Source organism: Diospyros lotus, chromosome 9 (assembly GCF_014633365.1).
Source record: "Diospyros lotus cultivar Yz01 chromosome 9, ASM1463336v1, whole genome shotgun sequence".
Classification (NCBI taxonomy): Eukaryota; Viridiplantae; Streptophyta; class Magnoliopsida; order Ericales; family Ebenaceae; genus Diospyros; species Diospyros lotus.
In genome coordinates this window covers 37,570,476-37,590,088 of record NC_068346.1, presented here as the reverse complement: position 1 = coordinate 37,590,088, position 19,613 = coordinate 37,570,476, and the positions used below count along the sequence as shown (strand labels likewise).

The following is a 19,613-nucleotide window of genomic DNA, read 5'->3' as shown; positions in this document are numbered from 1 at the left end:
AAATACATATTCTTAATCTATCATAAATAATAAAAACTTCTATCATAAATGATAAAAACATCAGTTAATAAAGTGTATGGATTGATTATTTTATTTTTAAGTTTTAAAATTTTAAAATTAACACATATATAATATATTTATTAAAAATATATTTGTTTAAACAAAAATATATTTTGAACAGTGACAAATAAATATATTTTAGGTTAAGGTATATTTTTATGATATTATCTATTTGTATTATTTATATAAACGTAAAATATGATATTATAATTTTGTATAATTTTACATATAATTGTTGATTTTTGTGAAATGTGATAATTTTATACAATTTTACATACAATTCTTAACTTTTTAATTCAAGCAATATAAATAAATAATAACATAAGAATATATATAATTATTTATACATAACATAATTACAATAATAAAATTTGATATCCTATATTTTGTATGAATGATAAAAGAAAAATATAATTATATTGTGATGAAACAGATTATATTTTTATTAAAAATAAATATTATAATATTATAATTTATAGTTCAATTTTTATTTTATAATTTAAAAAATAGAACAAAATTTGCGGCTGGCCCCCAATTGGGCTTTTTTGCCTTTTTGTTATTTTTATTTTATTTAATTTAATTTCCTTGGGTTTTCAGCTACTTTATTGGGTGTTTTTGGCCCACGTTTGCGTTTTCGTTTCACATAAAAATTTCAAAAATTTGCGGGCATATCAGATGTAAATCTTTTATGTAATATATATAATTAATTTGTGTATATTTGTATATTTAGATTAAATATACATTTTCAGCAAACGGTAGGCAACGGCAACAAACGATGATAGGAGAGAGAAGGAGATGGAGATGGAGATGCCAGTTGGAAAGGCGGAGACGAACGGCGATAGGAAAGGAGAAGTCGTCGGCCAGAACGAGAAGATCCAGAGAGGGAGAGAGGCGTCGGCAACCAAAAGTGTTAATGGCAACGACTTCAACAATGATGAACGACGACGAGAATGAGAAGAGAGAGGTGGGGAAGGAGAAATAGAAAGTATGGGAAGAGAAACAACGATGGAGGCTGTAGCCGTACCGAACGACGACCAAAAACATTGATGGTAACGATGAACTGCAGCAGAGGTGGCTGCATTGGAGGCTAATAGACCAAAAGGAGCGTAGCAGACGAAACAGAGAGAAAGAAGAGAAAGAAAAAAGGAGGTGGAGTAGACGCAATGAAGGGAAAAGAGAGAAATAAGGTCTCTGACTGATAGAAAGAGAGAAAATATCAGGTGATAAACTAGACATTGGGTCGTGTAAATAAAATTAAAATAAAAAAGTTTTAAATATCTTTTGTAAGGCTGTTGATAGAGCTGTTTGAATTTCTAGAATTATCCTTAATAATTTTGTAAGTCCGGATCTGATTATTTTTCACAGGCGATTTCTGAAGACACGTGTCATTTTTGGGTCACGACAACCAATCATCTTGATTCCGCTGCCAAAATCTTTCATTTGAGGGGCAAACATCCGCTATAACGATTCTACTGCCACGGCACCTCACGCAAGATATGTCCAAATGGCCCATGGGCTTTGGTTGGACTCGACTAGTCTTAACTTGTCATTTATATAGAATTCGGTTAAATTTATATTTATATTTTTTTATTTTTATAGTTATTTAATTTTTTTATTATTTTAATTATATAAATATTTTATATTTATAAATTTTATATTTTTTATAGTTATTTAAATTTTTATTATTTTAACATTTAGACTTTAATTTTTTTTTATATAATAATTCAAACTTTTTATTATTTCAATTATACTCTTAAACTTATAGTTTAGACTTAATTTGACCCTTTTATTTTGACATGAATAAAGTGTAATAGGTATTTTATTATCTTATTTTACTTTTTTTTACAAATAAAATTATAATAATTAAATTGAATAAAAAATACAGATTTAGTGGTGTAATCAAAATATTAAAAAATTTGTGTTACCACATGAAAAAAAAAAAAGAAAAAGTTAAAGTATAAAAGTTAAATTAAGTTAAAAATTAAGTTCAAAAATATAATTAAAATAATTAAAAATTCAAGTGATCACATAAAAAAATATAAAAATATAAGATTAAAAATATAAATTTAGCCATATAGAACTCAATCAAGCATAATATTTTCGGACTCGTAATCTAACATGTCTAAAAGCTCTCAACTTAATTAATTTTAATTTTATAAAAACATAAAATTGTAAATAATTTTTTATTTTAAATATGGGTGATTGATATTTAATTTAAGAACTCTAATATTTTGAAAATATATCGAAGATATTATCAATTCATAAAGAGAATTCATACATCATAAATATTTATATTTTTATATAAAAATTTATGTCCCATACAAAATAAATATATTTTCTAAAATTACTTTTAAATTAATTTAAAAATAGATTAATCTGATAAGGTTTTGCTAGGCTTGACTTGGCCCGCTCTAGGTGGACTCATAGATAGAAGCTAGTCTTATTTTGTGTTGACGACTAGAGTCAAACTCTGCTCATGTTGGGTTTGGAATGGGGTTGATCCCACTAATATAGAATGAAATAAATATTTTATCTTATTTTTTTTCCAATATTTCCATTGCTAGTCAGAGTGAACTTTTGCCTCTTTTGAACCAGATGTGGCTGAGAACCACCATTAACCACCACCCCCCTCATCCGCCAGCAGCCACCCAAACCTGCCCCTCCTCTATTGTCGACACCACTGCATCCCTTTGATAAAACTCACTAAAAACCACCATCTTTACAACTTTTCATCTTTTACTCACAAATTTGATTAAACCCAGCGTGAGAGGCGGCCCGTCCGTTAAGCCAGGCGGCGGCCGCCTAAGGCTCCCAACGGTGAGAACCCCCTAGGTTAAAAAGTCATAAGTTATACATGTATATTTTATTTTTTAATAATAAATATTTTATTAAAAAAATTAAAATATAATATATAATCTAAGGATAATACTACACGGACTAATGGGTTGACAACCCAAATTCTCACAGTATTTTCCAACCCAAATTATCGCCTCCCTTTTTCAGTCTCTCTTTAACTCTCACCCCACTCACTCTCTCTTTCACGTTTTCTCTCTGTCTCTCACTTTCTTCATCTCTCACCTAGTTGGAAACCTAAACTAAATCATTGGCCATTCACTCTCTCTCACGCTGTCTGTCCGTCTCTCACCTTCTCCGTCTCTCACCTAGTCGGAAAGGAGAACCCCCATTATTGCAGGCCCAACTAGCTCGCCCACTCTCTCTGTCCCGACCACCTCGCCCACTGAAACAAGAACCCTACCTTCATCTCCCACTGCTGCCGGCGAGAACCGGTGAAGTTTTTGGTTTCTGGCCGAAACAAGAACTGGAGGTGCCCAAAAATTAGAAAAGACAGTGATCTTCATCGCCCACTGCCGCCGGCGACGACCTCTGATATTTCTGGCCGCTTATCTCCATTTCTCTCTTCCGAAACTTTTGGCCACAGATTGTCTCTCAAGTTCATGTTTCTTACACCCTGTCCCCTGATTTTTGCTTTGATTGATTTTTTTCGTATACCATTTTTTTTTATTTGTATTTCATTGTTATTAAAATTTTCTTTTTTACAATTACATATGGTGGATGGTCAGTATTAGGGATTTGGGTAGATTGATCTGTATTTCATTGTTGTTACGAGGTTGTTTAGCATAGCGTTTTTTATTTGAGCTTTTAAGTTAGTTGGTTTTTAATATAAAAATTATGCTATGTTTAAGTTGATAAATTGTTTGGGTAAATGTATTTTAAGTTATCAGTTAATAATTATGTGTTTGGTTTGTAAAAATTAATAAATTATCAGAACTTGATAAAAATATTAAAATAGATATGATCCTGAATAATATAATTAAAAAGCATAAAAATATTATTTGTGATAAAAAAATTATAAATTGATAAATGATACATAATTATTAAAAAATATTAATACAATACTTTATATTTATTAATTTAGGTTTAGTGCATGAAAATATTAAATATATATGTTGATATATTATAAAAAAATCTTTATTTTTATATTTTATCAATACATTTAAAGCATTAATATTTAAATAAATTATTTCTAAAATATGGGATTTGTTTCATACATAAATTTGATATATATTATAAAATTAGATAAGACTATTTAATTGATAATTAAATAAAATACAGAAACTAATTAGATAAGACTAGTTTATAACAAAACATAGTATTTACATAAACTAATCAGAAATCACAAAATGTTATCAGAAACATATTATTTACAACAAGTAAATTAATCACAACACAACATATTGCAAATAATATTATAGAAATATAAACATAGTATTTGCAGAGGCGGCGATGGCGCGACAAGGAGGAGACCCACTAGCGACGACAATGGCGACGTCGAATCTAGAGATGAGGCCCAACGACGGATCTGGAGAAGAAGGAGGCGGCAACGACGAATTTGGAAAAGAAGAAGGCGGCAGGTGATGACGCGACCCAAAATCGAAGGCGGCTTGCTACGACGAATCTGGAGAAAGAACCGGTGATGGAGTGACCCGAATCTGGAACGAGGCTGTTTGCGGCGACCCAATTGGACGATGGCGATGACGATGGCAATATGAAGGAGAGGCAACGGTGGGAGTGACAGTAATGGTAGAGCAAAGCTTCTGGAGAAAATGATGGGAAAAAGAACTTTGGGGAGAAGATGTAATGATAACGAATGATACGCATATAAATATAAAAAATATTTGAGGGCATTTTGGTACTTTTGTTGGTCAACCTAGCAGTATTTTTTGGCAAAGTTGGGGTACCAACTTTTGCTAAATGCTGTTATAATAACTTTTAAGTGAGGTAGCTTTTAAGTTTATTATTTATGCCAAACATTTAATCATCAAAAGCTATATAATTTATCAGCTACAAAATGACTTCTACGCGGTCAAAACCACTAAGCCAAACACCCTCTAAATCTCTATTTAAATATCGTGGCTGGATTAGTATGTACGCACCTATTTTCTGTTATCCATTCAGGGTCGGCCCTGAGATTATAGGGCCTTAAGCTAAATTTTTTATGGGCCCTCTACGACTATATTTAAAAATAAAATTAATATAAATAAAAAATTATTATATAAAATTCATAATACTTCACTTTAAATTTACTTTTTTAGTAGTTTTAGATGAAAAATCAATAATTAAACTATTATAATTAATTTATTCCAATATATATTTTTCAATAGACATAATCGTCAATCCATTAGTGTAGATTCACTAATAAGAGAGAGATCACAAATATTGAAATATAAACACAAAATTAATTGATAATTTAAGGGCTAATAAAAAAAATCAAAAGATATAACTGATAAATCACACAACGGGATGATGAGGACGAAAATGAAATTATCAAAGAGAATGCATAATTATGAAATCAATTGGATTAAGGACCTACACCTGTGCAAATTGATAGTAGATGCAGTGATAATTGATGGATAAAAGATTGAGAAGGAGTTGAACTGAGGAAGACGATGGAGTCGCGCGATCACTGCCAGACGTATGAAAATAATTGTGATACAATCATATAAGAGGGAGATTGAGATTAATTAAAAATACATGGAATCGTTGTGAGGGGATGGGTGCTACTACTAGACGCATAGAAATGAAATTGATTATTAATAAAGGAAGGTAAAAAATTGAGATAAATTAAAAATTATATTGATACTCATAGAATTAATTATTGATAAAAGAAAAGTGAGAGATTAAGATTAATTAAAAATTTACAATGGTTTAAAATAGGCATGCCCCGTAACTTCTCTTTTATTTTTAATTAATTTTATTTTATTAATTAATTTAAAATTTAAAAATTAAAATAGGCATGACCCCTACTGGCTGAAAATGGGCATGGGCCCTAGGCCTAGGCAGCCTATGCCCAGGGCCGGCCCTGACCCATTCCATTTCTACCCATACCAAACATGGTTTTGGAATAGAGGAGTCATTCTATTCCTATTCTCTTCCCCTTTCCCTCCGTCTGGATGTACCAAACATAGCCATAATGTGTTTCCAAACACAGATAAAGTGTTAAATTCCAATTGACTTGAATTAATTAGATTGTCTGGTGTAATTTACTTGCGTGCTCCAAGGTGGTCAACCTAACACTCAGTTCTTTCTACATTATCAGATTTAATCCGAATTAAAATAATTGAATAAATAAAAAAGAGAGAACTTGGAGGCCAAGTCTCCAAGTGCTTCTTAATGCCTGATAGCTAAGCTGCTCCATCCATTTGGTGCCCTACCTAAGTTTTGGGTCCTCGGTCGAAACGTAAAAATAAGTTTCTAAATTATAACATACATTTAAATTTTATTTTAATAAATAAAATATAAAAAAATAAACAAATATTCATACCATATCAAAAAATAAAATCAATTTTTTTAAATAATCAATTAAAAACTACTCTGATCATAATTTTGAAGACAAAAATATCAATTAAATTTATATAATCAAGTTATTCGAGCATTTTTTTCTTAATAGATAACATAACTAATCCATTCAATTTGTTTTATGACACAGTTGAGTGAAGATGAGTCTTGATCAACTTCAATTTAAAAAAAATTATTCCTGTAGATGCATCTGTAACATGTATAATCAACAGAACAATTGAGTTTGAAATTGTAGCATTTTAAAGTACATGAGAACAAATATTTGAAATACTATTTTAAAAATAGAATATTTGAAATACTTACAATTGTTTGGTCCAATAATATAAAGTATCACATATATAAGAATATATAATAATAAAATATAAATTCTCTGCATATTGCTTTATAGGTTGCTCTACATATTCCCAAAGTTTTTTAATTTTTCCATCACTGATCTTAAAATGGAATTTACTCTCAATACCTACCTACTGTTGGTGAATAAATTTTTTTTCTTTTGTCAAACCAATGAATGCATAAAATCCTAGAGCTTCTAATTCACTAAGATATATATATATATATATTGTAAAAAATAACAAAAATATAAATTGCTCAAGAAAGGGGATCTCACTGGTAGACGCCACTGGCCACCGTGGCCGGTGATTTCCGATGATCAGAGGCAACTACCTAACACCCTTATCCCTAGGGGTGTTCGCGGTTCAGTTTGGTTGGTTTTGAGTCGGTTTAATGCGTCGAATCGCAAGCTCAGTTTTCTACCAAATCAAACCAAACGGTTTGATTTGGTGCGAAAAATCGAATTGAACCACACTGCATTTTGAGGTTCGGTTTTCGCGATTTCATAAATTTTGCGACTGGTCCAAAAAATTCTAAGAAAACATCAAATTGATTTGCTAGCAAACGCAACACAAACACATCCCTAAGGACCTCATCAAGCTAGTATAGTACAAGACGAAACCATCGCTGAAGTGAGTCCATTGCTTGAATACCAAAAACTTGCACTAAAAAATAATCAACAGAAAGTGAGAGAGAGAGAGAGAGCATACCAGCGACCGGTGATTGGCGATTGGAATGGGAGGAGGAAGAAAATGGGGCGACGGGCGTCGGATTGTTGCGAGTCTGCGATGGTGTGGGGGCTGCCGACGTGAGGTGTTGACTGCGATGGCGTGAGGTGCTGACTCTGCGAGCCTGCGATGGTGTGGGGGCCGCTGGTGGGTTGGTGCCGATCGACGATCATCCGAGGGAAATGGGAGAGAAAGATGGTGAGATGCGACAGGCGTGGGTGGGTGCGATTCGGTTCAAGCAATAGGGTTAGGGTTTGGTTGGGGGGAAAGGGGAAAGAATGAGGAGAGGAAGAGCCGAGAGGGTTCGCTGCCTCTTTTTATATTTATAATATATAAATTATATATTTTTTAAATTATATATTGTATATACGAGCGGTTCGATTTTGAACCGACCCGCCGGTTTGCCAAACCGTGAACTGAGCGGTTTGGCAATTTTCCAAACCGAATCGAATCGCCAGTTAAAAAAAATCGACCGATTCGGTCCGGTTCGGTCAAGTCCGGTTCGACCGGAAACCATGGTCCAGCGATTTTGTTGAACACTCCTACATATCCCCATCGACCAACATACAAAAAAACCAACAAGATCTAACGATCGAATCTCCATGGATCTAAGATTAAACTTTTAGCCTAACTCAAATTGTGCGTATATACGTATATATCATGGATCTATATTGAAAATAATTACTGATAAGAATAAAAGATTCACCCTCTTGTAAATTGGTGCCACTTTCACGATAAAAATATGGTCGGATCCAAAATCAAACAACTGAATTTCATAAAATCAATTATTTAAAGAGATGTTCTTGAGAGAGTGAGAAAGAAAGAGAGAGTTTGCGAGAGAAAGAAAGAGATGCGTTATGCAGATTTTGGATAGGTGGGTGGGTGGGAAGAGAGAGATTTATATAGGGGCAAAATTATTATTTTGACACAGGGACAAAATAGTCAATTTCCTCTCAAATTTATGAGCCCCTTAAATTAACATAATTATGGGTTTTGAGACAATGGACTCTTCAATTACACTGGAAGTCCAGACTTCAATGGGTGGGTGAAAAGAGAGAGATTTATATAGGGGCAAAATCATCATTTTGACGTAAAAACAAAATAATCAATTTTCTCTCAAATTTATGGACCCCTAAATTATATAGTTATGGGCCATGAGATAATGGGCTCTTCAAGTACATTGTAGGTCCGGGCTTGGATGGGTGAAAAGAGAGAGATTTATATAGGGATAAAATTGTTATTTTGATATAAGGATAAAATAGTTAATTTTCTCTCAAATTTATGAGCCCTAAATTAACATAATTATGGACTATTCAATTACACTATACGTGGGCCTGCATCCATCCATCAGGACTATCTAATTAATTCAACCACGGCTCTAAAGCCGAAGAAAGACAAGCAATATTATTGTGCATGAAGGAAAGGTCAATAGCGCGTTATCTAAAAAAAAAAAAAAAAAGGAAAGGTCAAGCCACAAGCCCCGTGGGCCATGCCACAAGCCCCATCGTCCAAAGCAACTACTCAGCATGGTAGGAAGGCAATGGGTTCTGTTTCCTGCACATTGGATGCCTTTAAGGTTGCTCAGCTCTCTAACTTCATCAAAGCTGCCGACGTTTGAGATTTACATTCTATTCTGGCAATTATACTTTTTTTATACCAGACTTGCGTGAGAAAATGTAATCAAAATAACAATTCCCTTTTGAAACAACATACACATAATCATACATTTAATGGAAGCACTGGTTGTATAAAGAAGGAACAAAACCAACACACATGAGAGCTATATTCGAGTCTTACAAACACTAAGCAACAAAAACAGAACAGCCCCCTCTCCTCCCTATCTGATCATTGATAATTGCTCTACTAGTCAAACACCGTCGCCACCAATCCCACCAGCACCTTCCAATTCTATTCTAGACCTTATTATCTCAAACTAAAAGGCAATGTTATTTTTGAAACAACATACATATAATCATACGTAATACATCATATATGTAGCAGATAAATTTTAGGTGGCATGCAGATACAGTTAGAATCATCTTGTTGTTGAATACAAAAGTGATGCAGATGCAGATGCAGAAGAAGATGTGACCTTTGAAGAATCAGTGTTGTAACTATAGCTTGAAGACTGGACTTGGCTGCTGTCAGAAAAGTTGGTGCCATAGGTAGAAGAAACCAGAGATGTCAAGGAATTTAGTGGGGGAGCAAAATATGTTGCCACTGGCATTGTTGCCGGAAGGATGGGCAATGGGGCTTCACAATTAAGCACTTGAATTGCTTGTCTAATAGGAGGTCGGAGATTGTGATCAGGGTGCGCGCACCAGAGCCCAACAATCATTAATCTTTCCATTTCTTGCAGGTCAAAATCTGCGCCAATCTTTGGATCCACTGCCTCTAGCAGTTGTCCTATACCATAGAGGTCCCAAACCCACTGAACCAGTATCATCTGGCTTTCTGGGACCTTATTGTCAATGGCTTTTCTTCCACAAGTTATCTCCAGCGCTACAACTCCGAAGCTATAGACATCTGATTCCTTGCTAGCTTTGCCTGTAACTACATATTCTGGCGCCATATAACCCCTTGTGCCTGCCAAAACAATTGTGGTTTGTGATCCTTTATCATGGTCAACAAGCCTAGCTAATCCAAAATCACCTAGTTTGGCATTGAAATTTGAATCCAACATAACATTGCTTGACTTCACATCCCTATGGACCACACATTGTTCCCATTCTTCGTGCAGGTAGAGCAGTGCTGAGGCCAGGCCTTGAGCAATTTTACACCTTATTGCCCATGTCAACAAGGTTTTCTGTTTGAAGAGGTGGGAATCCAAGCTGCCATTTTCCATGAACTCGTATACGAGGAGGAGTTGTTTTTTCTCATGGCACCAACCAACGAGTTGCACCAGGTTTCTATGCCTCAACAGGCTAATGATCTTCACTTCTGACGCGTACTCCCTTATTCCCTGCGTTGACCCCTTTGATACCCTCTTCACGGCAACATAGGAGTTCAATTCCCTCAAGAAACCTCGGTAAACACCTCCAAATCCTCCCTCCCCAAGCTTCTGTTCCTCTGCAAAGTTACTAGTTCCCCAGGATAGTTCATTGTATGAAAACTTCTTTGGCCCAGTACCTGCCTCAAATTCATTATCCATAGATAGTTCAATTGCAAATTCGTTCTCTGCTCTAGTTTTCTTCCAGAAGACATAACCAGCCAAGGCCAACACAAGCACCAAAGCTGGTAGGCCCACACTCAGTCCCACCACCAGTCCCTTGCTTAAGGGGCTGGAAGCTGTTTTTTTAGGGTCAACCAAACTCGAACTAAAACTCCATGATTTAACATTGTTTTTCTCAAAACTTGATCCTGTTGAAGCTGAAAAACCGATTTTAACCCATTCTGGCAAGTAGTGCCGTAGATCAACGATGAAATGAAGGGCTCCTTCGATCGTCTCGTTATTTACAAAGGAAGTACTGAAAACAACACTCAAATTTTTCGAACTGGAATTGTAAGTAATCCAAGCCTCATTTGTTGCTCCACCGGTAATGTTGCTAGACCACTCTTGAGTAACATTTGATGTGATAGAGTTGATGTTGATACCTACATGGGTAAAGGGAAATTGAAATGATGTTTTCGGATCAAATTGCCCATTGGGATATGTATCAAACTCCACAGCAAGAAATGGGAAGACTGGTGGCTGTGTAGAGTTGTTGATTGGAAGGCCAATGGTTGAACCCGTAGTGATGTTATTAGGAACATCAGCAGTTGGGGCAATAAAGAATGCTAGTCCATCTCCGTAGTCCGGGTTCCCAGTTGAGTCGATCACAAACGCAAAATAGGTGCTGAAATCTGTCAAATTTCCAGAAGCTTTATCCCACAGAAGAAGAGGCTCGACATAGGTGGCTCGGCCGGCTTTCATGGAACGGGCTGCGCCTCTGTCGTCTGTTGTGACTTGGATGCCTTGCTCTGAGATATAAGCATTTCCGTAGGTTTTTATATAGTCGTTTTGATGTTGAGGTCCAATGCTGGAGATATTGAATTGCAGTGCATTTGCACAAGGGGCTTCATCTGCAAGCTGCACGCAGCAAATGGCGAGAAAATAAATGACAATATACTTGGGTGATCCTGCTGGTGAGTTGTTGGAGATCCCCATATTCTAAAAAATTCTTGTAGTTTGCAGCTGAATCCATGCCATCAGATATAAATACCTATAGCTTAACCAGAGAAGACATCGCTCTGGAGTCTTGGTCTTGGAAGAAGAAAACCCAGTCTCCGTGGACTATTCTATTTAGGTTTGCATTACTCTTCAGTTCATTGTTTGGGCTTGAAAATTCTATTTAGTTTTTTTTTTTTCTTCTAATTCTAAATTTTAACGTTAAAAAGAGAGAAAATAGAGGACATCAAAAAATTATTTTTAATGAGAAAACAAATACACATTAACTTCTCAAAAATTTTGGTAGTGGTGGGTCTTGGGGTTTGTTTTGTGGGTGATAGAAAATCATGGAAAGTACAATTAATTTATTTTATTTTTCATGATTGTGTTCTTTTATTAATTTATTTTGCAAAAATTTCAATTCAAATATCAAATTTAACTAGTTCTATTGTTTCTTAATTACATTTGAATTTGATATTATATTGACTTTCATATTTAAATTAATTTAGCATGTCTACTAGAAAATATTTATTGATTTTTCATCTAAAAATGCTAGAAGAGTAAATTTAAAGCAAAATATTATAAATTTTAAACTATTATTTTGATAACTTTAAATTTTTTTATATAATAAAAAAATTATTAGTATTCATTACATGTAATTTTATTTTTAAATGTAGATGACTCTATATAAAGTTTCGCTCCTAAAATCTCAAAGCTAACCCTGGAAATAACTACGAGGGTGGTTGGCTTAGCGGTTTCAGAGCTTATAAGTTACATAAAATATTTAATGAAGAATTTGTTAAACATTTAAGAGTTTAAATACTACCAAAATTATAAACTATTTTAACAACGTTTTGAATAAGAGAGTGTTTAGCTTACTATTTTTTTTAGCAACTTTTAACCCGTTTAGTTTTTAAGTCGTATAAAATTTAAAAGTTGAATAACGTTTAAACTGATAACGTGTTTGAATAAATATGATTTAAGTTGTCAGTTATATAATTATGTCTTTGCTTTGAAAGAGTTAATAAGTTATCAGAACTTGACAAAAAGATTAAAATAGGCATGTTGTGAATAATATAAATAAAATTCATAAAAATATTAATTTTTAATAAAAAAAATTATAAATTGATGTCTAACTGATAGAATACTTAATAAATTATATACAATTATTAAAAAATATATTAATACAATATATATGTTATATATGTATATATATATATACAAAGATAGGGAAGGAAATGCCTATGGTGGAGGCAACGATTGAAGAGGCGGTGGACGGTGGAGATGCAGGTGATAGACCACATATATGAGGTAGCAATGGAGGCTGGAGGCGGCGATTGTTAGGGATGGGTATGAAGGTAACGATCGATGAGGATGGAGATGGGGTTGGAGGCAATGATTGGCGACTGCCAAGGAGGAGATGGAGGAGGCGAAGACTATGACGCTGGGTTGGAGGCGGCGGCGCTGCAATGTCAGCAATGGAAGAGGCAGAGAAGGAGATGTGATAGAAAGTTGTATATATGTGGAATGTTTGAAGGTATATCAGTAATTTGTTTTGTTAACGCAAAAAACTTTTAGAAGCTTATTTGGAAAAGCTAGGGAGGGAGGACCAGCTTTTCTCAAATACTACTGAATTAGCTTATAAGCTTGCCAAATACGTAAAAAATAAAACATGTACCTTGCAAGCTAATTTAATAGCTTATAAGCGATCAAACTAGTAAGCAAAACACCCTCTAAGTTATCCCCCCAGTTTTTTTAAATAAGTTGTTGAGAGCTTATTTCATTGACCAATCATTTTACTATTTTACCCTCAAACAAATGTCATGTTTCCAACCTTTACCCATCTCATTTATCCTTCTACCTTCTCTATCACTACCTCTCTCCAACTTCTATGTTACCGTCGCCATCGCCTCCATCTCCTTAATGGCGACCGTCGTCTCCAGCCCTCTCCCCATCCCTATCAGTTATTGTCACGCCCCAAAATTTGGAGGCCGTGACTTAAAAATTTAAATAAGGACATTCCCAAAATATCATGCATATCATGCTATACATTGAAAACACACTTCATGCCCATTTACATAAACGACACACAATCCATGCCATGTCATATGCCATATCACACACCATGCCATGTGCTCATATAAAACAATACCAAGCTATAATCATAAATGCATAGATGCACATATATGGTTCTTGGGGCCCACGGAAGATGCACACATTGGCGCACAAGACCCTATATACAAACCTGTTAGTAGCCAATAACAGGCTACCAAATCAATAACATGAGCCCAAGGCTCTCGTATCACATCCACCAAAGTCATATCCATCATCACGTGTCAAAACACTCACAATCACATCGCATTGAGCCCCCGGCTCGTATATCAAGATCTCATATCATGTATCAACGGAAACCACGTTTCATTTCCATCATTACCCACAACCTTTCCATGCAATGCAACATATAAGGAATTTAATGACTTTTGCTGCATTAACGTAATGGTAATGCCCCATAAGCCAAGCATCAGGCCATGTTATGCCTAACTGTGAATGCTCTAAATGCATATGCTCGCCTATCATACACAAGTTAGCACTCAATAAGCCAACTGTGTCATGCCAATGTGCCAACTGTGTCATGCCAATGCTCACGCTTCCAACACATACAAACATGACCCCCAATGAATGCAACCCATGTCCCAACATCATCATGCGAAACAATATAGTAACATAGTGTAATGTAACATGACCACAGTCAGAATCACACAACCAACCCAATATCAACATCTAGAACCTATCCCCTTAGGGTACAACATCATTTCACAAAGAAATGTAGGGAGAACAAACCCTATTTAGCTGTAGAATACAAGATACATCAAGACATGCCCATGACTATTTTTATTTTACCCCCAAAAGACAACCAATCAATATTAGATTTGATGGATGAACTTGGTATTAGGTAACAACGAAGATTGGGAGCAAATAGGCAAAATTTCCATATTGAAGCAAGATTTAATCGAGCTGTTACAGGTTCAAAACATAACCCACCAATTCAAGGAATATGCGCAAAACAAAACTCATAAGTTCTAGTTTATGAAAAAAAAAAATAAATTTCAATTTGAATATCACCTCAGAAAGTTATGCTCCAAAAACCAGAACATGGTCGGATTGAAACAAAAATCTCAGATTTCAATTGGGTATTTAATAAGGCATTTATGGGCACAATACTTATCCAAATAATCTAAATTCTATATCAAAACGAATCTTATCGAGTTAGGGTCATAACAAAAAAATGGATCTTAATTTCGATACTTGGACAAAAAGTTATGATTTAAAGAGTACAATGTGCGCAGTCTAAAAATGAAAAGTCAACTTCTAGAAGAAAAAGTCAACTTCTAAATCAATTTAGTCGATCCAGCAGAGAGTTTAACATATAGAGTCGACTTTCAATCAAAAGAGCCGACTCTTGAGACCCAGAAATGAAAACAGATGAAAGAATGCAATGCAAATTAATAATATTTGCATCTAACCAACAAAATGCCATTCCTTGAAAGATTTTGGAGTAAATCAAGCCCCAAATGCAGCTTAGAAGCTATATAGTGTTTTTTGATTAAGTGTTTGGTAACAATAATTAGCTTAAAAGCTACATAACTTTAAAGCTATTATAATAACGTTTTGCAAAAGCTGGTACCCTCAAGCTTTTGCAAAAAACACTACTACGTTGACCAAATAAAAGATTATTTTGCCTTCAAAAGTTGGTACCCCCATCATTTTCCCTTCACTTCAGCCATTATCGCCGTCGTCGTCGTCCAGCTAGGCCGTCGCAAGCAACCTCGTGTTGGTGGGTCGAGCCATCACCGCATGTAGTTCCTAATCCGCCGCCACAAGCCGTCTAGTGTCGTCGACCCTCTTCTATTATTGCCGTCGCCATCAGGTGCTGCCTCCAGCCTCGATCGTCGCCTCCTCCTCCTCCATCGCCAGTGGTGTCCCCAATCGACCTGTAAGTGTATATATATATATATTGTATATATATTAATGGTAATATTTTTAAGGAAAAAATGAAAGATGTATATATATTATATTAATATATTTTTTAATAAGTATGTATAATTTATCTAATATTTAGAAATTAATTTATAATTTTTTTATAAAAAATAATATTTTTATAAATTTTATTTATATTATTTAGGATCATGTCTATTTTAGCCTTTTTGTTAAATTTTGACAACTTATCAGGTTTTACAAATCAAATACATAACTATTAACTGATAGCTCAAAAATATATTTATCCGTAAACACTACACAACTTTTATACTAAAAACTAACTAACTTAAAAGCTCTAATAAAAAATGACAAGCCAAACAGCCTCTAAATAAGAAAAATTGACTCATATATTTTTTTAAAAAATTAATAAATAGTTTAATAAAAAATTTAAAATAATTTTTAATTTTATTTTGATTATTTTATATTTTAATTTTAAAAATAGATTAAAATTATCATATCTGTGAAGATAATTTTATCCTACTCTTTAATAATATGAAAAGATAACATAATTTCAATAGGTTTGCTGCGTGTTCATGGCCTTCTAGAATTACGCCCCTGTGTAAAGTTCCAAGTAATGAGTGGATGCATATCCTCAGGACACACAGATCAAACAGGTGTTGGTGGGCTGTCTCTGCAGAAGAATCAAAGTCTTTCATTCTACACGCATCAAAGTCTTCATCCTCCCTCCGCCAAGCTTAATGCGTATTTATCCATTATTATTCATAAATACTGTCTGACGTCATAAATGGTTTAGCAATGAGCCTGCCAATGATGGACCTTTGAATGTTGGACTGGATGATATTTCCAGGTTTCATGGTTCCCCAACCACTGAATGACACGTGGATCACTTATCTACCCCATTAATCAGTCCGATAATGAGCCTGCCATGGTGGACTTTGAATGTTGGATGATATTTCTAGGTTTCATGGTTCCCCAACCACTGAATGACGCGTGGATCACTTATCTACCTCATTAATCAGTTCGATAATGACCATCAGAGGAGATCACATCCGCCTCCAATAATGAAATATTCTTCCACATTAAATACATTGAGATTCTTCCACCCATATTTATAAATTTCAACCATTAAAATATATAGTCTTTAGTTTCTACTTTCTAAAACTTTAAGATTTAATATTTTAATTATTAAAAAAATTTATTATTTTAAATATTTATCGTGACAGAATATTTACGTGTATATGAAAACATTTATTTCTATAAGTGACACGCCACGTGAATGATTTGTTAGCAGTATTTGAATAGGTTTATTGATTTGTTATACTCCCTTAACAAGTAAAAATTACAAAGTTTGCTCCTTAATGTCTAAAATATCAAAATTTTATATTTTAATTGTTAAAAATTAATATTTTAAATTTTTATCTTAAAATATAATAAAAAAATATAAATAAGAGAGGGAAAGAACAATGGAGTCGAGTTCATCAAAGAGAAAAAAAAAATGAAAATTAGTTCTATTATATTTTATAATTAAAAATAGAAAAATATAGGGTCAGTGATTCAGAGACTTAAATGTTGGAGATTTATGATTTTTTCTAAATCATAGAAAATTTGGTCTTTTCCCAATCAAGATAAATTTTAATCTGATGTGTGTCACTAATGTAATTTTTTTTTTATGATATGATACTTTTTCTTTTCTATGTATATGTTCTACATGATATAAATAATAACTTTGTTTATTCTAAGTCAATGTAAAAATTTAAAATAACAATTTTTAATAATTAAGATATGAAATCTTGATCTTTTTGCATCTTAAGGATCAAATACTATATTTTTTAATTGTTAAAAGAACCCAATAAACTAGTCAACATATGCATGTTACTCATAGAAACAAACATATTTTGTTTTAGAAGCATTTACTAAAACAAAATATATTTATTATAAGAAAATTAACCAATAAAAAATATATTTTTAGATGAGAGAAAAGAAAGATGAAGTGTTTGTAATTTTTCTTATAAGGAACAATGAATTTGAATCCAAATCCATGAAATCTGGATCCATATTCATGAGAAGCAGTTGAAATTCGAATGAATTTAGACCCATTCATTAGTTACCAAATCTAAATCTAACTAATTTAAAATAAATCTGGTCCACAACCAAATTATTTATTGCCTTCCTATTGCGTCCATTTCTGGTCAAAGAAATTGTGAAATCTTGACCATAGTGAGCATTCATGATTGTCACAAATCAAATACGAACAAAAGTAGCCTAAGTTTAGGGACAATAAATGATGCAGGATTGCTATGTGGTCTACTAACAGGCAACATAATATTTATCTGCCAATGAAGGGGGTGGGCCCCATACACGTGGGTTCATCTTTGCACATGAGCCCACATGCATGGAGCCCACGTCTCTTTTATTGACAGACAAATGTTATATTGTCCGTCAGTGGGCAACATAACATCATTGATAACTGACATTAATATTTTATTATTTAAATTTAAAATTTAATATTTTATTATTAAAATTTAAGATTAAAAACAAATCAGGATTAAATCATCAAATATAGTGGATAAATGGTTTAGCAATGAGCCTGCCATGATAAACCTTTGAATGTTGGATGAGCTGGACAATGCTACAGGAACAATTCTCTTAGACAAGTTGATAATTTTTTATATCAAAATATTACGATAAATTAAACTTAAAAAAATTAAATTATTTCATTATCTCTCGTTCTCCCTCTTTTACTATCTCTCCCATACTCTCTCTTTTAAACCCACCATCGCCGTGAACATCGTTCGCTGTCGCCCTCTCACCCTGAGCACCACTGTTACCCCCCATCACAAGTACCATCCATTGTCATCCCGCACCATTACGAGCAATGCACCGCCTCGCCCCTACCACAGGCCACAGACTGCCATCGCCCCCCTACACTACCGCTCGGACCGCCATTGCCCCTCGCCCCTCACCAACTGCGAGCAATTGCCCCGCCCCCACTCGTCGTCGTCCTTCCCTCTGTCGCGAGCAACCGCCTTGCCCCATCCAGCCACACCCACCATCGATGAGACCGAGTGTCTCTCTCTCTCCAGTGCATCTCCATCTCTATTTCTCTCTCTCTCTCCACTGTGTCTTCTCCACCTTTGATCGAGTCATTCAGTGCTTGTTCTTGCCGTCGTCGGACCTCCACCAACAGCAGCGTCGTGCGTTGGCGTGCATCTACTCCACCTTCGACTGTCGCTGTCTACATTGCCAGTGAGCTCGAAGATGAAGGAGTTGTCGACGAGCTCGAAGACGAAGGAAATTGGTCGCCGATATCAAAGTTAGAACTTCTGCTGCGGTGATGAATCCATGTCAAGTGAGCTAATTATTGCATCAGCAGCAGGACTATCCTCAATGGTGAAATTGAAAAAACTGAGGGATTCATGATCAATACACCGGGATTCATCCCCTTCGTCACCACCCTTGGTGAGTAGCTTCAATCTTCGCCTGTAAGAACTCAATTGGAGCTCCAAAAGACTCCTTTCAGATTCATGCCTCATCTCAATCCATCTCAATGATTGAATCACTTCCTGATCATGAAGCTGCTTTACCTCGGCCAACCTACGGTACTGATTGGCTTCCATTTCAATCAAGCTTTTTCTCGTTTTGAAGGCGTAAAATCATCGCCATTGCCTTATGGGCAGCAGTGGCGGCTGCCATCCTCTCCTTCTCAAGTTCCAAATTAGCAGCATTGGCCCTCTCCCTCTCAATCTTGACTAGTTTCCGCAATGCCAATACATCAACTTCTTCTTCTTCTTCTCCTTCTTCACTAGTATCATCACCATTGCCATCCTTTCTTATTTCTGAGTTCTTCCAAGGTCCCAATAAGCTAGTCTTTCGGTTGGATGTCTCAGCACAGCGGTTACTGGAATAAACCCCCCGCCCCCATTTCTCAAATCACATAGCAACTGAGTGACGCCCTTATAATGAGAACCAAA

The 19,613-nt window shown here is 34.6% G+C and overlaps 1 protein-coding gene across 2 annotated transcripts in view; it reads right to left on the bottom strand.

Moving 5' to 3' along the window:
* Positions 1-9,218: 9,218 nt before the first annotated feature.
* LOC127809662 (L-type lectin-domain containing receptor kinase IX.1-like) overlaps positions 9,219-19,613 on the bottom strand; it is a 165,530-nt gene continuing 155,135 nt past the window's right edge. Inside the window, exon 3 of one of the 2 annotated variants that reach the window (XM_052348643.1) lies at positions 9,219-9,788. In XM_052348643.1, coding sequence (XP_052204603.1) covers positions 9,532-9,788 — 257 coding nt within the window. In that variant the 3' untranslated portion in view covers positions 9,219-9,531. Of the gene's footprint in view, positions 11,330-19,613 lie in introns of both variants that reach the window. The other variant, XM_052348641.1, reaches the window with a different exon arrangement.